The following is a 20,527-nucleotide window of genomic DNA, read 5'->3' on the forward strand; positions in this document are numbered from 1 at the left end:
CTCCCTCAACTGAAGAATGTAGAAGATCAGATTTTTTTGAGGGGGACTTCCCATTCAGTTGAGGGAATGCATACCATTGAGGTCACAGAGCACTGTGCCATCCAAGAATCACCAATCTCTGTTCTGGTGGTAACAATCAACATGTCTGATGGGGTTTTCATAAATCACTAGGAAGAACATGATTGGCCCCATCCCATAGACAAATTTTCCTGTCCAGGGCAGAGCAAAGTTTCCTATTGCTATATTTACTGTCCACCAACGAGGTGATGAACACCAAGGCCAGCATGGCAATGTTGGATTAGTAGAGTGGCTCTGACATCCAGAAATCTCTCACTGATTGTAAATTAATTTGGTGGGACATGAGGTGATGAATGACCTCTCACAGATCTGCGCAAAGTCCCTGCTACGTGTCTTCCCACCTTTTCCACTGCTCCCCAGGACAATACAAGAGATAGGAACGAGAGCGCAGTAGTGATCCTGTTTATGCCTTTCTGACTGAAGAGGCTATGACTCCCGGGCCTGATTGATGTAGCACTAGCGATGTCATCTCTGTCTCACAGAAGAGATCTACTATTGCAAGACCTATCTTCCATGTGGGACCAAACAGGTTTAAAACAAATACTTGTGAGAAGTGATTATTGCTCTAATGGATCCCAAAAGAAAGGTCAACAAATAGAACTTGTTCTGCTGGCTGGTGCAAAGTCCACAGTTTAAACAACATGTTGCACCAGTGAAACGTAGCCTTTAGTTCCGTCATGAGGGCCTTGTTGTGGGTGTATAAGAGTATCCAAGCAAAAAAGGTCAAGTTTCAGTAGCATGATGTTCTCAGCATGTTCAAGAAGAGGACGTTTTGAACAAATCCCAACAATTTAAATGCTTCCTTAATGTGTCAGCCCTTATTCCACTCCCGCCTGGTTATAAAATGCAACAGTGGAACCTCATTCTGCTCCCTGCAGGACTATCCAGATTGGATTACTGCAGGAAGTCTCATTCTATTTCTATCCATCCAAAGGCTATTGTCGCCAATCAGATTATGTTGTTTTGTTTTGTTTTTTGAGTTGTGAACTTTCTCCAAGGAGACCAAGTATTGTATGTTTAATTCACACAGGTAGTCTTCAAAATTGTCATAGCATTCATTCCCTAATTAATTCAAGGAATAGCTATTCTGAAATAACTCCCATGTAGACAAACCCTGATTCACTTAGGTGCTTTGGAAATTTTGGCCCACACTCCATAGATCTGAGTTATCTGTAGTTTTGTTGGCAGACTTATCATTTTCTTGGGTTTGGGTCCCTCTTCTTTTTTCCATCAGCTGCTTTCTTTTTAGTCTTGCTCATTATAGGAATCACAGTAAAACTGTACAGCTACCTTGCTAGCTCTGTCCCAGCCATCTGGTAATATAATTAATGCTAATCGACATGGGCTTATGGAAAATAGGTCTTGTCAATACGAACTTGATATCTTTTTCTGATGAGATTACAAATTTTGTTGATAAAGCTAATAGTACTGATGTAATATACCTAGACTGCTATAAGGCATTTGACTTGATATTGCACGACACTTTGATTAAAAAACTAGAATGATAGAAAATCAACATGGTATACACTAAATGGATTAGAAACTGGGTAACTGAGAGACCTTAAAATGTAATTTTAGAAGGTGTGTTGTGGGTTTTTTTGTTTTGTTTTGTTTAATGGGGTCCTGCTGGTATAGGTTTTTGGCCATCTGCTATTTAACATTTTTATCAAAGATCTGAAGTAAATATAATCATTACTGGTAAAGTTTGCAGATGACAAAGATTGGGGGAATTGTATTTAATGAAGAGGACAGGTCATTGATACTGAGTAATCTAGATTGTTTGGTAAACTGAATGCAAGCAAACAATATGCATTTTAGTACAGCTGAATGCAGGCTATACTTAACTTTTCTATTGTTGTTATTAATAGCACCTTTCATCCAAAGATCTTAGTGCTGGATGAAAATTTTCTCACAAAACTTTTTTTTTTTTTTGGCCAAAAAAATGCACATTTGGGCTGACCAATACAATGCATGAATTCAGGTCAATTTTGGACAATTGTGTTGGTTTAAAAAAAATCAGAAATGTTGAAATGGTTCATTTTGGCATTTCCAAAACAAAATATCTTTCCAAAGTAAAAAGTCAAAATGTTTTTATTTTGGATTTTTTGGAACACTTTTGTTTTGGGTTGACCCAAAAAGAATTTTTGTTTTTTCAGACCTGAAAATTCAGTTATTTGGACATCCTTAGTGTCAAAGAACTTTATACATTGATGATTTAAACCGTGCAGTAACTCAGTTAGAGATGTATTACTATCCTTGGTTTACAGATGGAGAAACTGTGGCATGAGGCAGTTAGGTGACTTACCTGAAGCCACGCAGAGAGTCAGTAGTAGAGCCAGGAACGGAGTCCGGGAGCCATTACTTGGTTCTTTTGCTCTGGCCACAATGCCTGAACCAATCTAAATGAATGAGTGACTGCACAACTGGATTTTGCATCTGTTTCCAGGTTTTAAGTCCAGTGAAATTGTGAGGACAGGAAGGGATATTGGGCATGGGGTGTGTGTGTGTGAAATTAGTTCTGGGAACATAAACTAGTGGTATGAATCAACTTTTTATTTATTTATTTATTTTAAAATCAAACACACATGTACACTCAAGAGACTTTCATCCTATAGAAGTTGCCCTAGCAGATCAAACTATGGGTCATCTACATCAGTATCATTTCATCAGCAGGATTCTGTACATAGTGCTTCAAAGATAAGAGTAAACTGCCCACAGTTTCTTCCTCCCCACCCCACAAAAAAACCCCAAACAGTCAATCAAATAAATAAACAAAAACCCAATTCTCCAAAAAACTGTTGTTGATATCTTTCCAAACCTTCTGAAACCAAATAATATTTCAAATCTGGCTTTTCCCAAATTCCAGGCCAAAGGAAGTTTGATCATTTAAATGAGTTTGAGATAAGTACCTGGACATTTGAGTGCTAATCTGAAACTTTTGGGATGTTTGCTTATGGCAGTTGCATACAGCTATATAAGCGTCTCTCTCAGTCCTCCCTGACCTGGAGAAAATCCTTCCTCAGCAATTTGGTCTCCTACTACCACTCAATCCTGGGCTTCCATACATTGCTCCACCAAGAGATCTGAGCCCTCCCTTTCTGGGACCATCTTCTCTTGGGATAAGAGAAGAATGTGATGTTGCACTCCACATGTTTTATGGAAATATGCTTATGAGTGTAAATATGATGTAACTGGAATATGCTTTATGCAAATGGTCTCTTGTAAGGTATCATAATAAAGGTTATAAACTACTGAACATATTCCTCCTATTTGTATGCATGTATCATTCTTGTATCTGAAACTAGAAATATGAAGTATAACTCTGAGGTCCTATTGTAATTATGCAAAGTGTGGGCCATTAATTGTGGTTTAAAATCTTGGTGGCTCCCATTGACTAGGACAATTGGTTGTAAATGGTTTATTTACCCGCAAAACTTCCTGTGTACCTGTGGGCCAACCCAGAAAGAATGGAGACTAGGGGTCTTACACTGACATGTGACCATGTCACATGATACTGGAATCCATCTTAATCCTTGTACTTTTCCATTGATGAGGCGGGGGTGGGGACAAGCCCAGACAAAAGATTCCTGCCTTGTGCCAAAGCTATAAAAGGGGATGGAGCAGGACAAAAGGGGCTGCCAGTCATGAGAAGACCCCTGCTTACCACCTGAGATGTCTGCTGGAACTAACAAGGACTGTACCAGGGGAAAGGATTGAGCCCAGACTAGGAAGGCATCTAGTCTGTGAAAGAAGCTTATTGGAACATCTTAAGGGTGAGAGATTACCTGTAATCAGTTTCTTAATGTATTAGGTTTAGATTTGCATGTTCTTGCTTTATTTTGCTTGGTTACTTACTTTGTTCTTGCTGTTATTACTTGAAACCACTTAAATCCTACTTTTTACACTTAATAAAATCACTTTTGTTTATTAATAAACACAGAGCAAGTGATTATTACCTGGGGAGAGCAAACAGCTGTGCATATCTCTCTATCATTGATATAGAGGGCGAACAGTTTTTTGAATTTACCCTGTATAAGCTTTATACAGAGTAAAATGGATTTATTTGGGGTTTGGATTCCATTGGGAGCTGTGTGTCTGGGTGCTGGAGACAGGTAACCTGCTGCACTGTTTTTAGTTAAAGTCTGCAGCTTTGGGGGCATGGCCCAGATCCTGGGTCTGTGTTGCAGCAGGCTAGTGTGTCTGGCTCAACAAGGCAGTGTTCTGGAGTCCCAAGATGGCAGTGAAAACAGGCTCAGAGGTAATTTCAGCACATCAGGTGACAGTCCCAAGAGGATCTCTGTGACCGAACCCATCACAAAGAATTCCCTTTCTTCTCAGATATACCGGTAGTTCTTCCCTGTTTGGTTTTTGCTTGTTTTATCTGATTTCAGTGACTGCAGTGGAGTGGGAATTTAGGTAATCAAACAAACTTCCTCTCTCACAAGCTGCCTGGGAACCCTACACTGCATCACTCTCATGGCTGCACTTTGGTTTGCTGTCTTCCAGGGGACACAACTGAAAAAATTCTAACAGCTGGGAACGTTTCTGCAGTTGAAAACAGCAACATCACCCTGCGGTGTTCTCTCTCTTTGACCAATGCCATTGTGTCGCAGGTGAACTGGAACAGGTGTAACAAGGTCACGCTTGCAGTTTATCTAAACAAAGATAAAGGCATAGTCCGGCCGGTGTTCACTGAGAAGGTATCACTGGCAGCAGAGTATGGGATAACAATCCACTTATTAGGTGTCAATGACACTGGAGATTACTGTTGTGAATTTCACACCTTCCCTTATGGGATATACGAAGGGAGAATGTTCCTGGAACTGGCAGGTGAGCCAACAAAACTACAGATAACTCAGATATATGGAATGCGGGTAAAATTTTCCAAAGCACCTAAGTGACTCAAGGTTTGTCTACATGGGTGTTATTTCAGAATAGCTATTCCTGATTAACTCCATGTTAATCAAAGGGAACAAGGCACTTTTTGGAAGCGGATTAAGCTAATTCATAATAAAATACTCTTCTTCCAGAATAAGGGCTTGTCTACACTGGCAACATTAAAGCGCAGCCGTGGCCACGCTTTAACGTGGCTTGTCTAGTCGCGGCACAGCGCTGGGAGAGCGCTCTCCTGGTGCTCTAAAATACCCACTTCAACAAGGGAGCACGTCTCTCAGTGCTGGTGCACTGTCTACACCGGCACTTCGCAGTGCTGAAACTTGCAGCACTCGGGGGTGTTTTTTCACACCCCTAAGCGAGAAAGGTGCAGTGCTGTAAAGTGCCAGTGTAGACAAACCCTAATAGTAGCCACACATGGAGTTAATCTGGAATAGCGAAACTGCTTTAAATTCACACCCTATCTTATTCTGGATTAATTTTTGTATGTAGACAAGCCTGTAGGAGAAGAGCTGCATGAATAACTGATTTTTTTCAGTTTGTGGGCTGTACTGAAAAACCAAAAAACATTAAAAAATAGAAAAAGTTGATGAACCAAAAAGTCGAAAATGAATTCGTTTTAGGTTGAATGAAACTTTTTGTTTGACTGAAAATGATTGTGAGGATTGTTAACGTTTAAAAAAATAAAATTGAAGTAAATTTTGAAACAAAAAAATGCTTCGAATAAAATATTGAAACATTTTGTCTTGACAGTTCAAAATGAATTTTTTTGATTGATACAATTTTTTAATATGACTTCTTGAAATGTTTCAGTTGACTCAAATCTACTTTTTTTGGTGAAAAAAGTTCTAGCTGAAAAATGTCACCCTTTTCTATTTAGGAGCCTAGGAGTGGTGTTTTAGGCACTTTTGAAAATTTACCCCTTTAGGAACCTTTAGCAAGTTTATTTTGCAATTGAAGAATTAGCATCATCCAAAATACCCTCGTCCTTTCCCTAGAGTAGATTCATTTTATGGGTGATATGGCCAAAATTATTATTTTTAACATTTATCTTTTGCCTCTGTCACTAGTAAATTATATTGTTAAAACTGAAAGGTTTTAAGATCTAATTTACTTTTAATCAATTCTGTCATTTTGGTACTGTTTGTTTACATTTTGCTCTTTTCTCTTAGCTTGGACAATAAAGCTAGATTGGCCAATGTCACTTTCTGTTTGTGGTCAATTTCACTTGCCATTTCTCCTTTCACTAGCTCAGTGCTCTGCGGGATCTATTTACTTGAATTACAAAAGTAAGGATGGTCTAGTGGTTGGTAGAGATGACTGCATTTAGAGGGACAGAGAGAGAGAGGAAGTGATCTGCCCCTGATTTGGTTTGGGGATTTGGCTCTAATGATACTTAACATACAGGGAGTTTGAAGGCTAATTAGGGCCAAATTCTGTCCTTAATAGAAGGGTATAATTCTCATTGTAGGGGCCTGGTGCTGCTGAGGGGAGAGAGGAAAGCATACAGCGGCTGGTGGGGGTGTTAACTGGGGTTTTCAGAACCCCCAGCAGGGGCAACATAACTATTTCACTCTCGGTGGGCCAGGAATAAATCATAGGAACACAACAATTCTGTCTGATAAAGGATTAAAGGCAAGTGAGCATGCTCTTGTCCAACACTGCAGTGTATTAGATTTAAGCACACGCAGACAGGAGCAATAGGTTGAGAACATCCCAGATATTTATCTACTGTCTGAAACAGTATTGATTGCTTAACAGCAGGTTCACAATGGTCAGCTGCTCACTGCTGGGGAGAAAGGGTGTCAGGGAAAATGTCTCTCAAGATGGCTTCAGAGGACGGCTCCAAAGCACATTATATTAGCTGATCTTTTATAACTAAGGTCTGCAAAACACAGGTCACAATGACCCCTACTGGAGGGGTCATTTGGGGGGAGGGTTAGCTCAGTGGTTTGAGCATTGGCCTGCTAAACCCAGGGTTGTGAACTTAATCCTTGAGGGGGCCATTGAGGGATCTGGGGCAAAATTTGGGGATTGGTCCTGCTTTGAGCAGGGGGTTGGACTAGATGACCTTCTGAGGTCCCTTCCAACCCTGATATTCTATGATTCTATGATCACTTTTCTAATTTTCAATACACTTTTAATATCAGAGGCATCTAGATTCAAGGTTTTCCCGCCACCAAGGTTTTCAGTCTCAGTTGACTTGTCTGTCCCCTCCTCCCATTTGATTAGCAGAAACTGTAGCTAGGTTTGACTCTGCTTCTGAAAGCCTGTCTCCAAACTAACCCTTAACTGTGTGGTGGGTCTGTTTTATTAATTCAGGGTGGTTGAATGCACATAATATGGTTGCAATTAGCTTGATCACATTCTGGGATATACACACCCCTCAAATCCAGGGCAACAGGGACCAGAGGGTGAGGCACTTGTTGAGACTAAGGAATATCACTTACAATTCCTTAGAGCTAGAAGTCCGAATTCCGGGGCGGTAACTGCCAGAATCACTCTTCTTTTTTTTTTAGCAGATTGGTACCATGTTTGCCTCCTTTTCCCATCCTGCTCTCCCCACCCAGTTTTTTGGTATCCAGTTCTCCAGGGCTTTCCAAAAACAATTGTCACCTGGTGGTAATAATCTAATGATAAACTACCACCAACAATGATGTTGGCCTTGCAGGTTCTGTATCTTGGGATACAGTTATTCATTACCTTGTCAATAGAAAGACCCCCCTCAGGTTATTAAAATATCAGTTTATGTCAGGCAACCTACCGAAGTGAGATTTGAAAAAAGAATTGTTTTGGTGACAGTTGGACAGGTTGTTTTTGTGTTTTACTGCAGGTTGGTGTTATAGTCCAGGTTTATTTCAGGTAGTTCACTACAGGCTGACTCTGCAGTGGAATGAGTGCTTCTCCTAGGAGTTGCTGAGCACAGTCAGCGTAGGATGGGGCTCCCCATTGAAGTGTTGGTGTACATGTGTGCCCGTGATCTCTGCTGGAGTAAGGAAGGCTTGTTGGTACAGTTGTCAGCAGTTCCTCTTCTCCTGGAGATGCTCTGCTTACTCAGAAACGGAAACTGACTTGGGCTGCAGGATTCAATGTCCTGAGCTGGATACAGCATATCTTTGAGTTATATTATGCATGAAATAATTAAACAGGGTGGTCTCCATGGGGCATTTATAGTCACCAGGTTACCCCCCAACATTGTTTAAGATGAAACCAGTTGGACGAAGATCCAGACTGTCCTGAGGAAGAAGGAGGTAGAGTGCCCTCCTATCAGGGTTTCTTTGTCAAGCATGGACATGTGGGGCCTGATTCTGAGTTCATTAAAACAACCGTAATTACGGAGTAACTCTCATGAAGTCAATGGTGTTACACAGGTGTAAAAAGAGTGTGAGATTAGCATCAGGCCTGAGGATCACGGCTGTAGCTTTGTACCCACTTCTGCATGCCTTTGGTGAGTGTGACCAAGGGTGTTTTTAATGCCAAACTCACATTTCTCTTCACTTAATTTCAGGAGCATCAGAGGAGATGACCCTTTGGAAGAACCTTCCATACATAATAATCAGCCTGATATTGGGAGTTCTGCTCCTCACATGTTTCATAGTCTGGATCCTTAGGAGAAAGGTAACCAGAAGATAGTTTCAATAAGGTCACCAGATCCCCCTTCCATTCATCCCATTACTTTTCTTAGCTATTGAATCTTTAATTACATTGATTGTGTACATTTACATATGTACACATGTACATTTAAACATAAAGATGCAGAGTAACTTTGATGCAGACTTTGATGCAACTTTGTCTAAGTGGACACATCTCTGCTGTCCCCAACTCCAGCATTCACTTAGGGTTACTCATTGTGCTTCCTAGCGTATTCACCTTATAGACTATCAGAGTTGGAAGGGACCTGAGGAGATCATCTAGTCCAACCCCCTGCTCAAAGCAGGCACAATCCCCAATTTTTTTTTGCCCCAGATCCCTAAATGGCCCCCTCAAGGATTGAACTCACAACCCTGGGTTTAGCACGCCAATGCTCAAACCACTGAACTATCCCTTCCCCCTTAAACTGGCTCTGCAGCCCACAGCCCCAAGAACTCACTTGTTTTGGCTGAATTTTGAGCATCTGCTGAAAAATACCCAGCATGGCCAAGAAATCATCCCAGACCCTGAGCTCTAGTAAGTCAGCACCCAGCTCAGGGTGAGGGCTTTGCTATGGCCCATAATTCCCTCCCCACTCCCCAGTGAGTATAAGGGCTCTGCTGACCACCCTAATTCACCTGGACTGAGTGTGAGGGAATTGCTCATATCACCCATCCCCTGACTATGATGTAATATCTGGGGTCTCTCCTTATTCCCCTAGCTGAGGGTGAAGGCACAGTTCATGTTTCCCCATCCGGGCTGAATGCATCTCAGCATCCCCTCTTAGATGAGTGTGAGAGACCTTTTCAGAGTCAGCAGAGAATGGGGTGTATATTTGGGCCCCCTTTCTTTCAGACTCCATGCTGAGAGCATATTTCAGGTTCCCTTGAAGTGTGACGGTGTGTCTCAGTAATTACCCCTCTTTCCTTTCACTAGCTACTATGTGGGCACCTCTCAACTCCTGCAGGAATGGTCTGAGTGTGAGGGTCCATTTCAGCCCCCTGCCCATCCCACTGGCGAAGATTGGGGTCCCCCACTAGGTATGAGGGCCTGTCAGATGGGGGACCCAATCTGTCAAGCTGTCAAATATGCTGGCATATCTCATGGGCCCGTACCTGCTTCACTGGACAAGGGGGCTGGTGGATGCTGGGAGGCGTTTTATTCCATACCGGCTGAGGGCTGGATTCATGGAGGACCCTACTCCATGCCAGTCAAAGGTGAGGTTGCTTTTCAGGGGGTCTCCACCAGTGTAAGGGCACATCTCAGGCCCCCTTCATACCCAACCTTCTCAACCCCTCCATAACACACCCTCCTCTATCGCTCTTCTCTCTTAGGAAAGAGGTGGAAGGATGGTGGAAACCTGAGCAGCTGTTTAAATAAAAGGATGAGCCTGATCTCAACCTGTAAACAGGAATCCTGCCTAGATTCTGGGAAAGTTTGGATCTGAACAATGGCCCTTGGGGCCATTTCTGGTTTAAAATGATTGGAGGAAAAAAAACCGTGTGGCTTTGTTTTGTAGAAACAAACTCAGAAGATTCACGTGCCGTCCCATGTCCTGCAGAAGGCGCCCTCCAGCAGCAGCGGGCAGGACTGCAGCTCACCAAACCCTACCACAGGCAGCTCAGCAGAGGCCAGGGTGGCACCTGCCAGCAGCGTGGGAGCTCAGGAGGAGTCTGATGATGGTCACGACTATTTCAATGTCCTGTGATACAAAAGCCACAGCAGCAGGAGCACCGTGGTACAAATGGGGTAGCTGGGTGGGGAGGAGGGAGTTTTGGCTGTGGGGAAGCTTAGCATTCCTGCATCAATTCTTTAGTTGAAACCTTTCTGCTTCCTCCTATTAAGTCCCGTAAAACGGTCTGGAGGTTGGCTGGTCAAGAGAAAGGGTATGTGTGGTGATGGTGGTGGAAGGGAGAAGTACAGAGCACTGTTGTACAGGCACAGGGTGTTTGCACTGGATAAATCAAGAGATTGGGAAGGCCTTTACCTTCTAGGGTTTTGTTCAAAATCCCATCCAGGCTAGTAGCGACAAGAAGTTGTTACTAGCTGAAGGGCTGCATGGAGGTCTCACTCCAGTTTTCTAGGGGTACCAGTGACCACATCACAACTGGGGGAAGAAAACTGGTTCAGTAGAGAAGCAAGGTAATGACTGAGTCATGGATATTGACTTCTCCTCTCATCTCTGGAGATGGTCTCTCGAGCAGGGCTGAAGAACACTAACTGGGGGGCTTTGTGTGGGAATGGTGCCAACCCACCTGCTGCTGATTGGACTATACCTGATCTGATGGATAGAGGACTTCAGTCTCCAAAGCTGTCAGTGCAGCACCATTCACTAGCAACAGAATTTAGGCATGAAAATGGCTGTGGGGCAGTCAGTTGCCACTCGCTTTGCATATGGGACCTGCTGGATAATGGGAAGCAGCCTTTTGATCCCACAGGACCCTGCTGGTTAATGACATGCCTTGGGGTTGCAATCCTCAGGCTGAGACCCACTGGAATATGTCCCTGGATTGTCAATATGGCCTCGCGGTGCAGATTTGGTGAGTTTACCTTGTTTTGAGAAGAGCGCCTCCTGGCTGTAGAATGAGGGAAAAAAATGTCTAGATTTCCATTAAAATGCTCTTTCAACCCCTGCTATGGAAATGATTATCCAATGTATTTCTATGGCCCTCATCTTTTAGCAATGATGTTGCTTTGCCAGGACTGTGGGGATAATTCTCATGCATCCCATTGGAGGAGGATCTCATTTCCAGGCTTATGACAAATGGAAGATATCTTGTCTTGAAGTTTTAATCTTTTAGGGCAAAACCAAAAGCCCCAAGGAAGGAGGGGTGTGTGTGTCCCCTAACTTTCACAAGAAGACATCTAAATTAGGATACCTTGTTTATGCATTTGGACTCAATCCAAGTGCAGAACTGGGTGCCCTAAATTAAGCCTCCATATTTGAAAAGTGTGCTCCAGTGGTGAAACTGTGGTTCTGTTGCATCACTGGGAGTTTTGTTGTTAGTTTCAGTAGGACCAGGATTTGGCTAAGGACGTGAAAGAAAAATCAAAACTAGTAATTGAGTTTGGGGAGGAGGGATAGGTTAGGATACGTAGGGCATCTGCCTTCTCAGCTCCTGCTTGACCTTCCAGTGGCATCTCCTGCCTGGCAAGTCTTGTGCTCTGGCTTGAAATCATGTAACTTCCAGCAGCCATTGCTGCCTTTTTACCAATGGAGTCTTGGATTCAAACTTGACTTAGGTCACCAATGAGCAAGTTTGGTGACCTTTGCCTTATCTTCAGAGTAGGTTTATACAAATCACTGAACCAAGATTTTGCAGCTCAGGACTGAAATATAGAAGCTGAATTGTACAGGGGGTGTACAATAGTAAAGATATTGCAGATTAAGACTTAGATGCACTAGCTGATCTGTAAGGGGTCCCAGGACAGGACTAGCAGGGGGACTGCAGATCAGGATGGAGGGGCATTGGCAGAGCTGTGTGTGAGGAGCCAAGGACTGGAATAGCAAGGGAAGATGCAGGGCAGGTTACTTAGTCTGCTGTTGTAATGGATTTTTAAAATATTATTTGACCAAAAAGCTTCTATTTTTAAGAAGCCTCTTTTTTGGCCATATTTTGTGATATTAAGCTTCCACTCAGTGATTTCTCTGTGTTACAGGGTCCTCTGGAGAAGTTTAGCCCCCGAGTCAAATGTTGCAGTGTAGTCATACAGTGTGTGCGCCAATGTGGTTCTGTCCTATCAACTGCAGGATTGTGTATTTACATGCAACCTTGTATAGTCTAGGAGGAAAATAAACCCACAAAGACACCTGCCAAGTTTTTTACTTTTTTTTTTTAATTATTCCTTCATATTCAAACTTCACAAACAGTGTGAACTTGTACAATACCTCAGAAAGTGAAACTTACAAAAAAAGTGCTGGTAACATTAAAAAAAACCCCAAAAAACAAACAAACAAAAAAAAAACAAAAACAAAAAAACAAACATCATTCTTAGCAACATCAATTACTCTTCCACACAAAACAGAAACCTTGTAAAATTTATTTCCGTATTTTTTTAAGGCGTAATACTTCCGTATAAAGTATATGCAAGAGATAAAACTTCACAGTATTCCAAAATGTCACAATAATAATAATAATAATAATAATATAGTATAATGAAGCGCTAGTTAATTTTCTTTTTTTTTTCCTTTTTTTTTTCTGTTTTAAATAACAAATACAAGTCACAGGTAAATATACGTGAGAAAAATACGAGGCTAATATTAAATGGCAGGTAAGGATACTCTCACTGTAAGAAAAACTGGCAGGATGTGTGTATTGATTCTATATTTTAAAGCACTTGATAGAAAAGGCGTATGCAAGGGTTTCTTTAAACAATTTTCTGTTTGCTTGTTTAATAACTGACATACCATTTACAGAGTATAATAAGAGAAACAAAAGGAACTCATAACCCCTCCAAACTTTTGACCTGCTCTTCATATCTTCACAAACCATGTCTCAATGTGTGTGAGTGTATAAAAACACACACAACCACAACAACGCACATTGCTAGAGGCAAAGACCTGTCTCCTGAGAAGCAGCTTTGCCTACTGGGGACCAAATCATGAAGTCTTTATTCTGGCATAACTGCCACTGAAAGCAGGGCGCCGGGGGGGGTGGGGGGGGAGAGGGGGTGCTGCCTGCCCAAAGACTGCAGGATTTAGGCCTGAATGCAGTTTCCCATTCACTCAGCTTTGAATGATTATTGGGAATTTCTTTGTTCCCAATAAGGAAATGTCCCCCTCCCTCAGCCATTTATGAATTTTTAACTTTGTCCGCCAAAAAGGGCAGAGACGGGTTAAGAAATTTCCCTCTAAATTCAAACCAATCCAATGAAGAACGGGAACACAGATGGAGCGTCTCTCTCACACACACACACACACAGAGATCTCACAGCAGGGTGTGCGTGCATGTGGGTGCATTTCATAGAAAGGCCTGTGGAATGCACTAGGCGCACACACAGCCATACCCTCGCCCCCGCACACGTGTGTACATGTTAACAGCCAGCCATTCAGCCAACAGGTAACAAAAAGACAGCAGATAGCATAACACATCAATAAGGTGCTCAAAGGAAAAAGGTGGCTACCACTCCTGGAATGGGAAGCCACATTAAGGTGCTTCAACAAGTTTTTTTTTTTTTCTTTCTTTTTTTTTCATTTCAGACATTTAAAAAGTACTGATTTGCATGTGCTGATTGAGAGCAAGGCCAAGAGTTTTGAGATCTGACATCTTCCATAAACAAGGGCTTTTTCAGGACAGGGTTCGTTTTTGTGGGAGGAGCATGTATTTTTGTAGATTTCTATTTTTAGTTTAAAAAACAAGAGACAAAAAAAAAAACCCCCAAAACAACCCAGCTGAGAATTGGTGTAGCACTTGAATTGCATTATTGGACCGAAAGGGTTTTTGCCCATTCATTCAGTTGCCTTCAGTTAGCACCGTTCCTTTTTATTCTGGTTACAGCCCACACCTACGATAGTTATTGAACGTACAGAAAGAACCAAAGTCACTTGCAAGTAGCTGTTTTCATGTTTTGTGATGTGTTTCAAGAGCCCAACCATAATTCCTCTGCTGCCTTTGTGTTCGTGTAGCATCTGGTTTTGTGAGCTTAACTATAGACAGACTCTCTACTTAAGCTTTGTGTGTCTCGGTGTGTGGCTATGGATACAGGTATGTGTGTACGTATCCACATGTTCTATACATACATACACCACAGAGTGTATTTTAACTGGAGATAAAGTGAACTGGGTTCAGACACTCATGCACTAGCTTCCTCCTGTGTATTTGAAACAGACTGGAGCACTGTTTTTTGTTTTGTTTTTTAAAGTGCATTTAAAGCAAAATAAATGGCATTCATGTACCCCATGGAAAACACTTTTAGTAGTGGAAAAAGCCTGACTCATCTAAACGTCCTTGGACTTGACCATGCCAAAAACAAATGGGGCCATGCATGACAGGCCTCTGGATGGGCAGCTATTCTTGGGCAAACTGGACTTCTGCAGTATAGCAGCACCATTGGTGGGGAGGGTGGGAGGAGAGGTGGAAGAGATATTGCTCAAATTCGGAATGTTTGAAATGTTCCAGATTTCAAGGTGATTGTATTACTCCCACCATGGCTTCAGTTATTTTTGCTAATGACCTCTACCCTTCCTCTGTGTGACTCTAAGGTACACTTTGACTCTTCCCTCAGTTTGTGTTGTTTTTGAGGCCGAATTTGTGTGTGTACGGGAGGGGGGTTTGTGTTTGAGTGCCAGCATCTCTTAGGAATAAGGCACTGTAGAAGTCACAACTTTATGAAAGCTGGGGCTGGGGAGCAACTACCCAGCCAGCCTACCAATCCATTTCCCACGATACTCTCCTCCCCTCATCAAAATATTGCATGTGATACAGGTTATTCTTGTGTACATTAACTGTTAAATCCAGGTCTTGGAAAAGAGTTTTAACCCAGTCAGCACCAAAGACCTCTAGGAATGCACCATTTGTCTCCACACCCACCCAGTATTTGCAATAATGTGGGGAATAAATTCTCTCCCCCCATGCTCTAGAGCAGTGGTTCCCAAACTTGTTCCGCTGCTTGTTCAGTGAAAGCCCCTGGCGGGCCGGGCTGCTTTGTTTACCTGCTACATCCGCAGCTCCCAGCGGCAGGGGTTCGCTGCTCCAAGCCAAGGGGAGCTGCTGGAAGTGGCGGCCGGCACGTCCCTCGGCCCACGCGATCAGCCGAACCTGCAGACACGGCAGGTAAACAAACCGGCCCGCCCTGCCAGGGGCTTTCCCTGCACCAGCGGCGGAACAAGTTTGGGAACCGCTGCTCTAGAGCTTAACATTCAAGTAGAAATTTCAAGTCCTTGTCCAAGGTTAGCAACTATTTACATTTATGATGTTCCAAATCATTTCATGATGTTGAGAAATTTTTCATATCTTTCTTTGTGTTGTTTGCTATTGTTTAGAACAACACTGTGGGAAATTTGGGTTTAAAATCCCTCTCCTTTCTTGCCAAATTCACATTCCAGGTGCAAACGTGTTTGTTATAGGTTTGCTAGAGGAGGGGGATTCTAGCACTAATTCTTAAAACAAACAAACAAAAAAACCCCACTCCTTACAATGCATCCTACCCGCCCGCAATAAAAATGATCCTGACTATATGCAACAATATAATACGTGGGGGAAAGTAGGTCAGAGTTTGGCGCTACTGACTCTGAAAGTCTCCCTTTAAACAGTCTTTCTCTGAACAGTAGCAGTTATGTGGTTGTAGCTCAGTTTTAATTAAGCCAAAGAGCCACTTTATTTTTCATCTTTGGCCCGGGGACAGCACAGGTGTATTACAATGATTTGATGGGGTTTGTTGACCCTAGGAATACTGCAGTCAGCCCATCAGAAGCTTCATTTGCTCTAGCAGCTGTTATGCCCTTCCACCTCTAAAAGATCCAGAACTATATGAAATCCAAATCAGCCACCTCCCATTGGGTCACCATGATACTCAAGTTGACTAGTAAAGCAGAGAATGCAGTGGAAAGGATGTAAGTAAAGCAAGCAGACAGCAGGGCTCTGGACTTGATTGACTTACAGTAGAGTAAGGGACGCATAAGACTAGAACGTCCAAATTTAATTGCTAGTCTACCAGCTTAGCCTCCATCATTACCATCACCCTCAGGCTGGACTGAGGGAAAAGGTCCTAAAGGCTGATTATAAAAATGATACAAACTTTGGGCACAAATGGGTTGGCCATTTTTAGGGTTAAATCATGGGTTAAAAATCATTTCCATAAGGCCACAAACTTTTTTCCTCCTTGTCACTAACATTTTAAGTGGTGTGAACTCTCCCCAAGAGAGAAATTGTTTCACTGTGCTAGGATGGGAAGGTGAGCAAACCCCCCCCCCCCCCCCCATTAAGATTGGATTGTGGATGAGATGGGTGTGAGGGAAGGAAAGGAAGATGTCTCCCTGGGAAGATCTGTGTAAGTGTGTGAAAAGAAAAGATTTAATAAAATATTCCCCCCCATGTTGTTTTGCTGGATGCCAGTAGACAAGCAGCACTTTTGACGGCTTCCTCTGTCTCGTGCGTGTGTGAGCGGCGGGGAGGGGAGAAGGTGGCTTAATTACAAAAGGGGGGAAAGAAGGCACGTGATTTTTAGTCCGTCTTGAGCGAACCCCATGTTTTGAAAGCAAGGGCAGTTTAGGTGGAGGGTAAAAAGTGCTTACTGGAACGGATGCCCACAAAGCCATAGTTTCAGGGGACAGAGAAAGAGGCAGCGAGGGAGACTAAAAGGCAGGAGAACTGAAGGCCACTGTTCAGCTTTCTGTCTGTTTGACAGTCTCAAGATTTAGCTCTGTTATTGTCCACAACAGAAAAGATTCTGGTTGGCCTAGAATGTAGCCCAGTTACATATCTCCAGTTGATTATTACAGCTGTTGGTGTCATCCCTTTCCCTTCCCTCCAAACTGAGGAGCTTTTAGATCACAGCTTTACTCTTACTTTAGCCCTCTTCTTTTTTTTCTTCAAAGCTGGAAACATGGAGAAGCTATGTGGCAACCTACAGCCTTTATCCCTCCAACTTAACAGATAGCCAGGGCTCCCCACTAATGGAAGGCAGGAACGCCAAGGAAGCTGGACTTGGTGGCCGAAACTGCAACCCATCCCAGAGCTCTAGTTTACAGAAAGCAATTGGAAACAAAGTTACAGAGCCCAGAGGTCTCAGCTGGGTTGGTTGGGCACAAAGTTCCAGGTGCTCTTACTTGGCGAGCTTGGTGGGGCTTACAAGAGCAGGGGCATGGTTACTGAGAAACTGAGGTGTCATTTACAGACATAGATATGAGCACCGCTATTCTCACTCAGACCCTTGCATTCTAAGCCTCTCTCCTCACGCTGCTATGAGAAGGAGAAATAAAGCTGGCTGATCGCATCATAGGCAGGATTCCAAAATACAATTTTGCCTTTCCTTTTTCCAGCCTCTGTGTTGAAGACTCATTTGTTTCTGCTTCCTGCCCCCATCAGGCTCTACCTTGTCACCCCTCTGCCCCTGAATTCACCTCATTCATAAAGTCATAAGGCAGAGGAAGGGAAAATAGGGTCACCAACAGCTCAATGAAGACACAAGGTGGTAAAATGCTTCCACACAAACTCACCATCCAGTGTTTGTGACATTTCATAAATAACTTTCTTAAAAAAAAATAACAATCCCTTTACTTACTCATCTGAAACAATATTTAACAGCAGTGGATATAAACTTCTTCTTGTAACAATTACAAAAAAACCCAACAATACAATCCCCCAACTTTAACACATCGTGATTTTTTTTAAAACCTCAGAACTGCAGCATATCCGTAAGGGCAAACTTTTCAATTAGTTTTTTCTTTTCTTTTTTTTTTAAATAATGTCTTCACAAGAAAAAAAAATCCACAAAAGTCTTGTACCAAGAAAATGCATTCAAAAATAGAAAATATTACACAACAAAAATATGTACCCTTCCTTTCCAAATAAATCTTCAAAAAAATGTAGAGAGAAAAATCTGACATCTTTTTTTTTCCTTTCCTAAACATTTATCTTTCAGCCTAGGGCACAATTATTTATTGATTTAAAATGTATGTTTTTGCATAAAATATGGAAGATACAAACCAACTATTAGGACCGTGACGTGACAAACAGTGGATCCTGCCTTCTCCCCACCCACATACCCTCCTTTGAAAACAAAACAGAAGCAAGCAAACATTTTAACACATGATTTCAAGCCAGCAGGCTAGAAAATATCATGAGCTGATATAGGGAAAGCCAAAGACTATGGCATGAAGGGAAATCATCTGCCTTTCAAAATGTTGCATCTTTGTACTTTATTTCAACAGCTCTACTGTATTCAAGTGGCAGGAACCGTGCTGAAGGAATATTGTTCAGGGCTGAAGGAGCTATACAGAGAACAGGATCATGGGAGGTTGTTCTACTTATTTTACTTGCAAAGGAACTTTGTAGCCATTTTGAAAGACACAGAGGACTTTCCCCGAAAGTGCAAGGGAGCGGGGGACTTTTTTTGGATCAGATTATGGAAAAGTTTTACTGTTTTGAGTACTCAAAGTCAATTTTCCTGCAAGGGCAGGATCTCAGCACCGGTGTTTGATCATATCGGTTATTACCAGTGGGGCGGATTACATTGGAAGGTTGACAGGAAAAACTTATGCATAAATGGTGCACACTAAACCCATTTACTCAATAGGGAATGGGTTTTGCCTACTCTGAGCAACTTCCACTGGCTATTATGCTAATAGGACACACAACCAAAAGACCATTCTGACATCAATTACAAAAATGGCTATAGGGACTGGGGTGCCAAGGGGAAGTCTTGCTGTAGATTGAACACATATAGTCAAATCCATCCCTCGTGTAACTTACTTCATTGATACTAAGGTCAGAAGGGACCATTATGATCAGTGATAGCTGCTTACAGCTGGGATGAATTTGGCCCATGTGGGGCTGGATTTCATAACTGTTGCACAACCCTGGAAACATTCTGTGCTAGATACTCCCAGTTGCATTGCTGGGATCAACACCGCTTCTCTGGGCTGTTTGTTTGGGTTTGGTCTTTTTAGCTTCTATATACAGGGACCTTTTTTAGAGGACATCCTCTAAAATATGGAAGGGTGGGGGGGCTATATCTTTCTTAGCCTGTTCCTTTAGGTGGGTGTGTGATTTCCTTTTAAACAGTCAAATGTTTTCAATTTTACTTCCAGTGCATTTTTTCTCAAAAATTCAAAATAAAACAAAGGATTCCCCCCCGTCCTTCAAAAAGAAACCAACAGACTGATTAAAAAAATACAATACAATAAAAATCAGACATTGTAAAAGACAACCTTGTGTGCATCTGCAATAACAAACAAAAGGAACATATATATATAGGGTACAAGCATGAATGAGCAGAGAAACCTACCTGACCCCACTACTGGTTGACTCATGAGCACTGGTTAAGAAATAGGTACGGCTACGCTTAGATTTCTAACTTAACCTGATTAACCGTTGCTTCTTGCTCACCTTTTCTTGTCAATTGTCACCTTTCACTCACTCGTCTTATATGTCTAGAAACTGATTTTTCTTTTCTTTTTTTTTTTTTTTTTTGGTCTGCAGAAGAATGACACGTTAATAACAGCAAAATAAAAACCAACTTATCTTGAGAGGTTAGTAACATAGCCCCGGCGCAGAAGAGAGAAGACAGAACAGTTGGATTCCATTTTTAAAACAGGGGTGCCAGCAGGGACTGAACAAAACAATCTCGGCGAGGCAAGCAACAGAAGCTATAGGCTTCTATAACCTCCCAGCAAACTATGCCTGGCCTCTAGATTCTGCTGCAGTCCTCAAGGACTACAGCAATCCAATCCCAACTCAGCATAGTAGCTTGTCATTTGGACTAACAATTTATCTGTCATCCACTCACCACTAATCACACTGCTGCTTTGATGTAAAAACCAAAAAGGAAGGGGGGGGGGGGACACCAAGACATGTAGGCGGGGTCAAGTAAGTGTTTTGGTCTTCTTGGTAGCCTTTAAAACCCATCAGGCCAGTGCAGAACATAGACTGTCTAACAAGAATGAGGCTGGCCAGGTAGGGAGAGACTGAAGTTCTGGAGCTAAAGTAAGACTGCACCAGACAGTGTGAACATCTGAGATTTCCCAGCCTTCTCCTTAAAGTGGCTGATTAATCTGGGGAAATGTGCAAGGTCACCCTATGAGCAGGGATGCATAACCTTTCTACTGTTTTGAAAACAGCCTTTATAGTGTTCAAGCATAACCAACCACCAGAAACATGTTCCCTAGAAGCTTAGCTATAGAGCTGTTACTATGGCTCTGTGATATTTTCTGGGCCTTTTCCGAAAAGTGTCATTTTCATTTCCCCCATCCCTCGCCACAGTTACA

General features: G+C 42.4%; 1 protein-coding gene across 1 annotated transcript in view; it reads left to right on the top strand.

The window, feature by feature from the left end:
* The window catches only part of TIGIT (T cell immunoreceptor with Ig and ITIM domains), a 44,791-nt gene extending 34,482 nt beyond the window's left edge, over window positions 1–10,309 (top strand). The window contains exons 2-4 of the mRNA XM_077807322.1: window positions 4,585–4,908; window positions 8,480–8,589; window positions 10,121–10,309. Of these exons, the coding sequence (XP_077663448.1) occupies window positions 4,585–4,908; window positions 8,480–8,589; window positions 10,121–10,309 (623 nt within the window). The remainder of the gene's footprint in view (window positions 1–4,584; window positions 4,909–8,479; window positions 8,590–10,120) is intronic.
* Window positions 10,310–20,527: the final 10,218 nt, after the last annotated feature.

The sequence above is a fragment of the Eretmochelys imbricata genome, chromosome 1 (genome assembly GCF_965152235.1).
Source record: "Eretmochelys imbricata isolate rEreImb1 chromosome 1, rEreImb1.hap1, whole genome shotgun sequence".
Taxonomy (NCBI): domain Eukaryota; kingdom Metazoa; phylum Chordata; order Testudines; family Cheloniidae; genus Eretmochelys; species Eretmochelys imbricata.